This window comes from Vigna unguiculata, chromosome 8 (assembly GCF_004118075.2).
Source record: "Vigna unguiculata cultivar IT97K-499-35 chromosome 8, ASM411807v1, whole genome shotgun sequence".
Taxonomy (NCBI): Eukaryota; Viridiplantae; Streptophyta; class Magnoliopsida; order Fabales; family Fabaceae; genus Vigna; species Vigna unguiculata.
The window spans coordinates 37108179-37121637 of NC_040286.1; the positions used below are offsets into that span (position 1 = coordinate 37108179).

Here is a 13459-nt window from a genome sequence, read left to right on the forward strand (position 1 = left end):
GGCTGTTAGAATGAACAATGAAAAACAAAATTTGCTGTATTTTGCTGAACTCGAAAATTGGGTGTTTGCTTGGAAGAAATGGGACAGTGTCAGATGGTGCAGAAGATGAAGTATTTGAGGTCTATATAGAGTAGAAAACTGTTTGCAGAAAAGTGATGTCAAAAAGGAGAGAGAATGAGTCAAAAGAAAACTGAGTTCCTTGGAAAGGTGGTAACTTGGTGGCCAAGACTCACGTTTGGTAGACTGAGGAATTGAAGAAATGGTATAAGAGACAAAAGGGTGGAGTTTTCCAGGAAAAAAGACGGAGCTTTGAAAAAAAAATCGGAGTTGAATGAGGCACACACTATATGCGAATGGAGAGAGAGTGTGTTAGGTTTGTTTAAGTTCAAAATTATGGATGACAGAGAACGGTCTTAATATGTGTGAGTGATACAGTAATTATATGAATCAAAAAGTACTGGATTCAAGTGCAGATCTGCAGTTAGAGTTAGAAAAGATCTTGCGGAATCCATGGAATTGAATTGCTGTGTCATACACTTGTTTTTTATCTTTTAAGTATTTGAATTTAATTGTCATGTCTAAGTATTTTATTGTAACATTTCATGATAAACTATTTGATAATTTATTTATAAGTTAGCTTGAGTAATATAAAAGTGTATATAGGAAATATTTTTAAGTAGTTATTTTATTTGTTTAATTTTCTTTCGTGACCATTTCTTATATTTTAATATATTCTATTAGTATTTTTTATTTTTTATTTATTGTTACTTATTTCAATTTTATAAAAGTAATTAATCATGATACTATTTTTAAATCTGTTGATTATCTTTTATTTTTTTATGCTCTATATTAAGAAAGATTTAACATTTCAATTAAAATAATAAATGTTTTATTCGATGATGATGTATGAAAATTATAAATAATTAAAGTCTTAATAAAGTTTAATGTTAACAATAATTTAGATTGAAAAATTAAAGAATTCAAATTTTTAAAAACTAAAAAACTTAAATTTCATTAACCTTTGTCAAATTTAATTGATTTAAATAAAATAGTTTGTCTAAATAATATATATTTAAAAAGTCAAGTAGTTTGTCTAAATAAAAAGTATATATAAATTTAAAATGTAAATACAAATAATAAAAAAATTTAATAAAATTTTATTTATTTAAAAGAATCTAAAATTATAATTACGTAATCAAAAAATTTGTTTAAAAACACAAATTTGATCTGTATCATAAAATTGATGTGATCTCCTTTTCTGTCATTTTTTATCTGTCCCTGGTTTATTACCTTGTCTACTAAACACTCTTAATCAATACCTACAACCTATTTTTGTCATCAATCAATTATTTTATTAGTTAATTTTGTCCTACAAACTTCTTTTTTTTAAATACATTATTATTCTTATTCTACAACTTGTTCTTCGGTATTTATTTGGAATATATTTTTAGAAAGGAGAGATATAACTTGAGAAATAATTATAATTAATGTATTTTTATTTTGCTTGTATCACCTAATATATTTAAGAGTACGTTTAATTATTATAAAAAATAATGTTTTTAATTCTTACAGAAATAGTATATGTTTATTATTAAGAGTAAAATAAGCAAGTTATTATTTTTTAACTAATCTATCAAAATTAACCAATTCACCTATTATTTAATTTCTTTATTGAGTTAATAATGTGTTATAAAAGAGAAGTATTATGTACCACGAAAAATAAACATTCATTTTGTAATACTCTTATTTTTCAGTTTCTTCCCTTAAACAGAAACCCAACACCCCTTCTCTCTCTCTCACACAGTTTCTCTGCAATCCAACTCTCTCCCCATCCTTCCTTCTCTCAATTTTGCTATCATCTCACAGCCTTTTTGTTCATGATCAGGTTCTGGGAAAATAACCATAACTGAGCCCCCTGCTGCTTCCACTCTTAGTCTCCCTTCCTCTAGGTAAGTCTTTCCTTACGTTTTGAGGTTCAATTTCGAAATTCAACTCGAAATTTCTGCTTCCATTCAGAGTTTAATCAAGTGTTCATCCTTTCCATGTGGTTGGATGATGAATTCTCTAGGTTAAGCTAAGGAATTCTGCTTCTCCTCTCTAAAGTTGCCTTCATTCAAAGTATTCACCAAAAATACGTAAGGGAAGCTAACCTCTCACTCTAATTTCGTAAAGGAATCTTTGGTTATGGGTAGAATTGCATGAATTATATGTTATTTGATGTGTATGATCGATTGAGTGTGGTAAATTTTGATTGTGGCATGAACTGTGTGGTCTGCATGTGAAACAAATTGAAAATCCTGATGGTTTTGCCCAGGCGAGCAGCTCTCGCCTGAGCGAAAATATTAGAAGCTCACCCCTGATACTGCGCGAGGTCTCCCCTAGGCGAGCTGGTTTCGCCTGAGCGAGAGTTGATCTCGTCTAGGCGAGACAGTTTAGCCTGAGCAAGAATTCGCTCAGATTTTGGGGTACTCTCTGTTTGGAATCTCGCCCAAACGAGAGTGACTCGCCTAAGTGAGACAACTCTCTAGCTTAGGCGAGACCCTTTAGCTTGAGCGAGATTCACTGCAGAATTTGAGTTTCTTCCTTGTTTTTGATTAAATGAAGTTATACCATTTGGATGGATGTGATAATGGCTAGTTTGGTATGTGATTCTTATGCATGATAGTCAGTGTGATGAAATTGTGTGGAATTGGTCTGTATGAGAATGTGTCAGAGTTAGGATTTCAAGGGAAATTCTAAGGAAGATGGTTTTAGTAAATGTAAGGACATGAGGACTCGTATTGGTGGCATCCTGACGCTCCTAATAACCATTAAGATTCATATAGAGTATAATGGATTATGTCGGGAGGAGTAGCAGGAGGTCTTAGTCTATGGACCCGATCCGTCATAGACGTGAAGGGGACTTACCTTGGTAGTGGTTGGGTGAATACCCCTTGTGCCTAAAACTCTGCAGAGTTTGGGAACCATCACAAGTGCAAGCCACCGAGAGCTCCAATGTCACTTACATAATCCGGATATTGAGTCTAGAATGGTGATATTGTGTTATGGTTGTGGTGATTTGGATGATTTTGATAATTGTGTGATCAAATTGGATTAATGCTTAACTATCAAATTGCATGATTTATTCTTGATTAAGTTAGCTTACCCTTCTTGTATGTTGTGTGTTCTGTGTGTCTTCTATTTTTGCAATGATCGTCCTTATTGAATGGCGTGAGCAAATATATGTGCAGGTGAGGATACACCCCTCCTGGACAGGAGTTGAGTGGTGTTCGGATGTTTCCAGCAAAGTTGTCATCTTTTGTTCTACTTTAATGCTTTGGGTGTTTTGTAACCCCTTTTGCTTAGTATAGGGTGTATGTATAGACAGTATATGTATAATTATTTTAAGGATGACTGTATTGTACTTTATACTGGCCTACTGAATTATCAAAATTTAATGTTTTGTTTGATAATATAAAACCTATGAAAACGAGATGTTACACATTTGGTTCGATAAAACTATGAACTAACAAATAGTTTTAGATAGGTTATAGTTAAAATCTCTAATAAATAAATGTTTTTATATAAATGATACGGTAGATTTATGATAAACAATTTATATCACATGTTATTTATTTTAAATTGATGATTATTACTATCATATATTAATACGCATACTTAAATTTTTCATTTCTTGCAACTTGTTTTACGAAGAAGTTTTCTCAGGGATCTTAATTAAATAATAGAGTTGTCTCGTACATATGAAAACTGGAACTGTTTATATTTTTATAGAAATATATTTTTTAAACAATTATATGCATTTATTTTAAATTCTAGTTTACTTTATATATATATATATAAAATTATTTATTATATTAATATAATTTTTTATCTATTTAAAAAAAGTCTATAAGTAAAATAACAAAATTATAGCATACTATACTAAAAATGCTCAATCAAGTTTAAATCTCTAGTACATTTTTGTATTTTCAATTAATTTTATTAATTTTTTGGTTTATGAAGTATTTAAATTTGGTATATTTTTAATTAACTTTATATTATTTATTTTTTCATTAATTGAGTGACATAAGTGTTATTTTGTGGAGTCATGTTATTTATACATCTTCATTATTAAGAAATATTATGGTGTGTTAACATAAAATGGTACTATAATTAATATAAAATGACGAGAGAATTTTATTATCTTCACTAAAAACATGTTAAACAACAATAACAATTTCATCAATGGGACAAAGATAATATTAACGTAGTGGTAGGCAATGACATTAAGATAAAAAAAATATGATAGTTTTAATATTGTTGGGTTTATATATATATATATATATATTCATATAGGAGTTATATTCATAGTCACTAAAAACTTGTGGTTTTATGTATATGAAATTAATTTGACATATATAAGATATTTAACACTACTTTTATCCAAAATTTTAAAATAATGATGTTATAAATATTTATTCTCATATAACATTTAACTTTGTTTATTTTATCTAAAGTGGAACTTTAACCCAACCTTAAATTTTTTTTCAACAAATACATCTAACAAGTTTTTAATTAGAACAACAAAAAATAATTTCATTTTACATTAATCACAATATCATCTTCGTACTAATCCTAACATCTAATATTTCTTAACAACTGAAAATAAACAAATAACATCACAGGACAATGTAACAATCATAATAGTAAAAAATATCAGATGGTAAAAATTTAACAAAAAAATATATAAAAATTTTGAATATTCAAAAATTAATAAAATTTAATATAGATATTTAAATTTGCTAAAGACTTAAAATGTAGTTAAATTTACTAATATATATATATATATATATATATATTCTGATATTTAATTTATTATATTTGAAGAGATAAACCCATGAAAATCCACTTACTCATAAAAGTTAAAATAACCTAATAAAATTTCACATTGAAAACTTTATGTTATTATTTAATAAATATTGACAGCGCCTTACCCGCGTAGAAATAGTTGCAAAATTGATTACGATTTTATTTTTTTATTCGTGACCTCGTAGAAACTGACGTACAATATAAAATATCCAACTTTCCAATAAAACATCTTATATGTTAAACATCAGTAATGTTTAATGTTTAATATTATACTATCTATACTATTATAGATTCATATAATACAGTTTTTTTTTTCAATTTTACTTTTTAATAACTTTTTTAAAAATTCAATTATTTATAATAAATTAATTAATTTGTAATTATATCCTTTAAATAATTATTTTTTAATTCATTTAAATACATTTTTTTCTAAAATAACAAAAAAAGTAAACACACTTACGGACGTAGTGTATTCATTTTCACTAATATCCACTGAAGACAATCATGTCCCAAGAAAAAAAAATCCTTGTCATTTTATTTTTCTCCATAAAATTGTTAGTCAACCACTAAACATTAGATATTTAACTATTTTAAATTACTAAAGTAAAATCATAAATATGTAACAAAATTCTTTCTCCCTAATTTTTTCCCGCGACCACTCATCGCTATTTAACACAATATTTTAAAGGTTCTAAATTCTTAAATATTTTAATTATTTTAAAAATATCATCTTAATTTATTTTTCATAAATCTCAATTTAAAGTCGTTTCACAATTTCCAACTTTTTTTTTTCTAGTTAAATTTATATTATTTATTTGGGACCTTCACTTCCTTATAGTGGTTGTGGTTGACTTTTGCTCCCATAAATATTGACGAGAGAACACAGAAAAAAGTACACTGTGATCTGTCTCTATATATCACTTTCAAAGGGCTTGTGTCCACCACTTCTTTTATTACAATGAAAAGCCACTTTCAAGAAAGTATAATTATTTTCATTTACTGTTTTTAAAAAATATACTTTTTGTTATTTGTACTCTTTAATCAAGTGATGTAATGGTTAAACTTTCTCCGTTCATTTTACTTCATATCATTTCTAAGACTATGAAGGTAATACTAAATAATGTAATTAACATTTTAAATTTCATAAAAAAATTGTATTAAATTTTCTAATATATCTTCTATATATCTAATCCGTCTCAAGCTAACAACATTTATAACTTATACAAAAATTTAAATGGATTGATATTCTTATTTTTGAATGAAACATTATTTCATGGCTTTGTATTATGAGTTCTATTGATAATATAAATGAATAGATGAGATGAATTATTTTTTTTAATATGGATAGTAATCAAAAAATTATGATTTTATATACATGATATTAGTTTTATACACATCAGATATTTAATATTTTTTTTAATTTAAAAATTTAAGACAATAATATAATAAATATTTTCATGAATATAACTTCATTGAATATAGAATCACATGAGAATGATGAATTGATGAAAAAGGAACACAAGAAAAATGTTTAGTTAAAATGCATGCATGTGACAAAAAGCTGATGTAAACAAGATTGTTAGAAATGAAAAAGAAAAGTTGTTTTTTTTTCTCTATTTGTAGTAGATTTATTTTCAGTTTTTTTTTCTCTTTATCATACTCATTCATACAATGTAATAGCTTGCTTCCTATGTGAGAAATCAATATACTTCTATAATCACAATAGAATATAAAGACATTGTTAAGGTAATAAAAACAATGAAGAAAAAGAAAAGACGGTGAATGAAAAAGGAATGAAAGTTTTATCTTGAAAATCATAATGTTCTTGAAAAAGAAAAAGTTAAGAAAATAGAAAATCGTTTGATAATACTCAAAATAGTATGGGTGCTTTTTGTCTTTTTCAAAAATACAACATCCCACACCACACTTTACTTTATAAAGCAATTTATCTTTCAATACTTTTTTTACACCTTTTTTGTAAAGGTGGATTATATTTTTCTAAGTGAATTATAAATGCCATTTTATATATTAGTATGTCTCCGACATCCTTGTATTATATAAATCGCATTTTTTTAATAATATTTAAAAAAATTACAAATAGTTTATTTTATTTTTCAATTATGGATCTAAAATTGCGAGAATTTACACCATAAGATAAATAAACATTAATGATTTATTTTTAACCCATTCAGTATAATTCATTTCAAAATATATTCTTGAGGTACTCACATGGGGAGACGCAAACTTCGAAGCACCGATATAACAACATTTTAAATATTTGATGAACTAATAAAATGACTAAAGTTCTTAGATAACTTTGTGATCCGTGTTCCTCGGATTTAGGGATTAAATTAAGGATTTAATCAAACAACAACAATAATATGTTTTGAAACAATGCATTTGTTAGCTTATTTATTATAATACTGTAATGCATTAAAACAAACAAACAATCAACTATCATAAGCAACAATCGAATCAGCAAAGGCCATCGAAACAAAAAATTTGAATCACTCTAACACAAGGTGAAGCTTTTTGTTAAGAATTAAGATCTATTAAGTCATTTCAATGGAGTAATAATCTTTCTGAGTTCATCATCCCAGGTTTTACCACTCATGTAGCAGACACTGAACAATAGCATTTTTCCCAGAGAGTGATTGGTAACAATATCTCTTCTCCAACAGGTAGATTATGTCTTTGGTCTACACTACACATACCAGGAATGCATCAAAATCAATTTGATTTTCTATTTCACTATGTACAAATACAGATTTTCGTCATTGTCAAGAAACATTTTTGTTTCTGTATGTATGCTTCAATTTCAATCAGTGATCATCAGATTCCTCAAAACTGGACTTGGACCTCATAGTATACTCAGCAACAAGTTGAGCAAAAGATGATGACTTATTCTCTAGCAGTTTTGTTGGGGTCTCATACTCCTCAATAAATCCTGCAACAATGTCTATCCAAATCAGAAAATGAAACATCAAGGTGCAGAGAATATCAATGCTATATGAAGAACGAGAGCATTTCTTAACCTTGACTAAGAAGCAGAACCATATCACTGTCAAGAACCGAAGTTATTCTGTGTGCAATGGTGATAACTGTGGAGTCAGTGAAATGTTGCCTAAGAGTTTGCTGAATCAAATTATCTGTAGCTGAATCAACTGATGCAGTGGCTTCATCAAGAACCAAAACCTTGCTTTTCTTAAGCAGCACCCTGCCAAGGCAAACCAACTGTCTCTGACCCATACTCCAATTCTCACCATTCGCACTAACTACAACATCAACTTCAACATTAGCAACAAGTTCAAGATCAGATTTATTAGAGTTATGTTCAACAAGGTTCCAAGACAAACCTTTGGAGTCAAGCTTTCCTTCTTTCTTTCTAACTTCGTCTCCAAGTTGACACTTATCCAAGGCCTATTTAAAAAGAATGTTAACGAGTGTGCAATACTATCTTTCAAGAAAGATTACAAGTATCGTCTTTTGGACAGAACATAGTGTCCCCATATAAAACCAACCCACCTCCCAAATCTGTTCATCAGTGTGTTCTTCCAGGGGGTCCAGATTATTTCTTACTGTCCCTTCAAACATTGTAGGATCCTGAGGAATAATGCTTAGTCTAGACCTCAAATCATGAAGTCCAATGGAACAGATGTTGATGTTGTCAATCATAATTTTCCCAACAGCAGGCTCAACAATTCGGAAAAGCGTTTGTATGAGTGTGGATTTACCACTTCCCGTTCTCCCAACAATACCAGTTTTCAGTCCTCCATGAAATTTGCACGTAAGACCACACAACACAAGTGGAAGATGTGGAGCATAGCGAACCTTCAGAAAGGGAAACACATCATCTTAAACATAGCACAAAACAACATGTATAAATTACGTTATATGTTGGCATGACTTTCTTACCATTTAGGAACAGAAAAACTTCACATGCATATCATAAACGGAACGATCTCAGAATGAAAGAAATCAAAAGAAACCAAAGAAACCAAGAATGTAATAGCTTGAAGTACCTGCAAATCTTGTATATCAACCTCGCCATTTGAGGGCCAAGAAGGATCTGGCTGATTTTCATTTATAACAAGGGGAGGCTCACTAGGAATACTAGTATACTGAAGTATTCTCTCTACTGATATAATTTTGCTCTCCATTTTGCACAGACTCCATATCATCAAAGCTTGTATATTGTTCAAATTTAGCCCATATGTAACTGCTAAACCAGCAAGGCCTTAAAAGTCACAAAATTCATAAAAAAGGAAAACAATCATGTTCAATTCCACATTACATTAGCAGACTAAACTTTGATTTGTAACATATACCAGACTGGAATAACGCACCTGGATCTATGAATCCTGGTGGAACTGATATTATGAATATTAAGGAAAAGGCAAATATGATAGAAGACAACATATCTAAGCGGAAGCACAACCATTCCATGGCACCAGCAATGTTGAACTTTGGCCGAGAATACGCATCAGTCAGTTTCATATTTGTTTCCTGAAATCTTGATTGCTGATCAAAGCTTCTAATGGTTGAAGTACCAGAAATTGTTTCAGAAAAGTGTTGTATGAGTGGGGCTTTGCAGACTCCAACTAAACGTGTTAGTTCTTTGGCTGATGGAATATAATATTGCTGCAGAATTACAAGTTTGAATGATCTTAGAAATCATCTTAAAATAAAATTGATACATAATCCGTATAATCCGTGTAGGCAAAGCCATTGCCAGAAGAGAATGAAAGCAATGCAACAAATGTATGCCACCTTATTATACAAGTCTACATTACGCTGTCAGATTAATACCTGATAGCAAATGCTGACAATAATCACAGGTATAAAGACAACGAAAACCTGCCATGCAGCCTGAGACATCACTGCTATAATTCCTAGAAGTTGGATCATAATGAAGGCAAATGATGCAATTTGACGAGGAATGTTTGTATCCAATGCATTTTGATCCGTTGAAACCTGGAAGAGAACAGGAGGAGAGACAAGTGACACAATATTAAATAATGTGTAGTTGTCGAAAACAAACAACAAAATAAGGGTACCATACCATTAATCTAGAGGAAAAATGTTATTTAAGACAGAAGTCGTATCTCTAAAAGTAATGAGGTATACATACTCTGTTAAGCATTCGCCCACTTGGAGTGGAATCAAAAAATGACATTGGAGCACGAAAAATGCAATAGTGCATCTTGGTGAAGAGTATGGTAGCTGTTTTATAACCAGCTGTGACAAGAAGCATTGATCTGGCAAGAATGCATAAAGAACTTCCAATAGCCAAACTAACATAGATTACTATAAGAGTTGTTTCTTCAACAGGTGGTTCCACATCTGTTGAGACAGGAGTCGCCCAAGCCATCCAATAATTGCTACCAATTTGAAGAACTTGAAAAAGAATCTGAGCTAACAATATGAATGGTACAAGAGCTCCTCCATATGCTGTGGTGATACATTTCCAATAAACTGAAAAACTAACTTTACCTTTCACCCTTTCTTCTTTCTGAATAAACTGGCATTTTGGTTCACTTTTGTCAGTTTTGCCATTTTGTTTATCTGTACTTTCCTCCTCTTCTTTAGAACCTTGCGTCCCAGAGACATTTACATCTTGTTCCAAGGTGCTTATTTCATTAGAAACATTTGTGCCATCCAATGAATCTATCGTAGACAGAGCTATTTTGTGTGCACCAACAAGTTCCATAAAATCAGCTCCATAACCAAGCAAATCATTATACCTTCCACATTGAGTAATTTTTCCATCTTTCATAACCTAACGACAAAGATAAAATGACGATTTAAAAACAAAGCTATATTTTACATTCATGGCTATTAAATTACGAGAAACTACTCACCAATATATGGTCAGCAGCAGGTAAGAACTCGACTTGATGAGTGACATAAACCACTGTTTTTGAACTTAGAAGGCCTAACAAGCATTCCTTGATACAACACATGGAAAAGTTCACTTACAAAATAATACAAGAGTCGTGTAGTTGGAAGAACAAAATTTTAGAAGAGTTAAATCAATGATTATTCGCATTATGCCGTGTGTAGTTCAGGTTATATTGCAGATAATGAACAAAATAATGAAACCAAGTTACCTTGAAGAGGTGAGAGCCCGTGTGAGCATCCACACCACTGAAAGGATCATCAAATAGATATATATCAGCATCTTGGTAAAGTGCACGTGCGATTTGTATTCTTTGTTTTTGTCCTCCACTCAAATTTATTCCACGCTCTCCTATGATTGTCTGATCACCAAATGTCAAAATCTCCAGATCCTTCTTCAAGGAACACGCTTCAAGTACATTCTCGTACTTTTCCCTATCCATTTGTTTACCAAACAATATATTATCCTCAATCTTGCCACTTTGTATCCATGGAGATTGAGCAACATAGGCCTTTGTTCCACAAACCTTAAGGATGCCTGATATCTTAGGTACTTCTCCCAGTACACAAGAAAGTAAAGTAGATTTGCCTGATCCAACGGTACCACAAACTGCAACCCTCATCCCGTTAGAAACTTTAAGGTTTATATCTTGCAATGTTGGGTTGGGGGAAGATAATTCCCAAGAAAAGTTTCCATCAACTAGTTCAATTGCTGTATCAGAACTTCCCCGGGGAAGCTTCTCTACAACATCAGAGGGTAAGTCATCCATACGAAGAAATGATGCAATCCTATCGAGAGACACTTTAGTCTGTGCCATCATCGAAATTGTACCTGGAAGATTATAAATGGGTTCTTGAAGAATCTCGAAAGTTGCGAGTGCAGACAATATATTCCCAGATTTTAGGGGGACCCCTCTAAGCATACAAGTACCAAAAGTAACCACGGCTACAAATGTGGGGGCACCCTTAAACAAAAACGAGGTAACGGCTGCAGTATAGGCACCTCTTTTAAGCCAACCCTGCTCAGTTTTCCTGAGCTCAGTTATTTTTGATAGAAACTTCATTTCCCATCCTTGAAGTTTGAGAATCTTCATATTCCTTAAAATCTCGGTTGTGGCTTTCATTCTTCTATCTTTCGACTGCATCAACCTCTTTTGAAACTTCCCCTGCAATGATCCCAAGGGAACATTTGTCAGCATAACTACAATAGTTGCAACAAAAGCAACAATGGAAGCCAGCCCAAGGTTTTTATACAAAATCAAAAAGGCCAATGTAACTTTCAAAGCCACCATCCACAAATCATGTATATGCCAACTGAACACACCAACTCTTTCAGCATCAACAGCCATGAAATTGATTATTTCCCCGTCAGTGTGCCCCTGCTTTGATTGACAAGAAAGGGTCAGAGCCTTGTTATAGATCATCGTGACAAGCAATGCACGAATTCTAAGTCCAACTTGCTGCAACCTAAAGCACCGATGCAATTGAGACAGACACTCTACGATCTTTGCAAAGAAAAACGCGGAAATCAAAACATAGCCCTGGTTTTCATAAAGCCGTTGTCCATCAAGGTACTCAACAAAACCATCCATAAGATAAGGACCAACATAAGAAGCCAAAGCGTGAAACAAAGCAAGAAAAGCTGTGAACAGAATCTCCTTCCACGATATCATTACCAGCGACTTCACCAACTTTAGTGTGGTGACACTATTAATTGCACCACAATCAGCCTCAAGTTTATCTCTGAAACCAGGAAAAGCTCCAACTACACTGTCTCTGCTGTCTAGTTGAGGAACATCCTCAAGGTCCAGGGTCTTCTTATTGCCAACAGCTATAAGAGGACCCACCCAAGAGAAGGTAAGAAGGCTCAAAAAGCCAGCATACGAGAAAGGGGTAATAGTGTTCCCACCCTTGGTCTCTTTTATCTCCAAGGCATCATCAACACTTGTGTCACCGTCCAAAAGAGGTTCCTGAGTACCGTCATGTTCTTTTGCTCGCATGTGTCCTTTGTTTTTCGCAAAATACCCCACGTAACAGAATAACAAACCAACACAAGTGGAAAGCACATTAGAAACAATGCACTGAGTTGGCAAAGCAACGCGTCTTTCTGATATAACAACAATGTCCACCACGAAGCAATAGCAAGACACGAAGAGGTACAAGACGCACCAAGCTTTGAAGAGGAATGAGAACCTTCTCTCGGCAGAACTGAAGAACCTCCTGTGCAAGCAAATACAAACAACGCCCCACGCAAGTGTTCTGAGCGCCAAATCCAAAAGATTCACGAACTTCTCTTCTGACCAGCCACTAGAGTACCAGCAGAAGTAATTGAACAAACAGAGGAGAAAACTGAACGTAGAAACACCAAGAGAACAAAACACGGTTGTTTTGAAGAGGATGTTGTCGTGTTTCTCCTCCGACTCATCCCTGATACGTGTTGTGAATTTCTTCCAAGTCCATGACAGTGAAACCGCGATGAGTAACAGAAGGTGGAAGAATCCGGATAAGCCATGAAGGAAAACGGGTTGGAGGAGAACATTGTTGGAAAGGTGTATGTAGGAAGGGTGTAAGAAAAGAGACAACATGGTAGTTAAAATGAAGTTGAAAAACTAAATTTGCTGAACTTGAATATGTGGAGTGTGCTTGGAAGAAATGGGACAGTACAAGACAGTTCGAAGTTTTTGAGGTTACAAGGAGTGGAAATTGTGTGTCG

The 13459-nt window shown here is 32.1% G+C and overlaps 1 protein-coding gene across 1 annotated transcript; it reads right to left on the reverse strand.

Moving 5' to 3' along the window:
• Positions 1 to 7660: 7660 nt before the first annotated feature.
• On the reverse strand, positions 7661 to 13459 carry LOC114193952 (ABC transporter C family member 3-like). The gene is made up of 10 exons (XM_028083958.1): positions 10959 to 13459; positions 10710 to 10796; positions 9980 to 10627; positions 9658 to 9822; positions 9195 to 9489; positions 8871 to 9085; positions 8374 to 8679; positions 8205 to 8268; positions 7884 to 8123; positions 7661 to 7795 (listed from the first exon to the last, which is right to left on the reverse strand). Exons 1-10 carry the CDS (start codon positions 13329 to 13331, stop codon positions 7671 to 7673), a joined length of 4518 nt encoding a protein of 1505 aa, XP_027939759.1. The 5' UTR covers positions 13332 to 13459; the 3' UTR covers positions 7661 to 7670.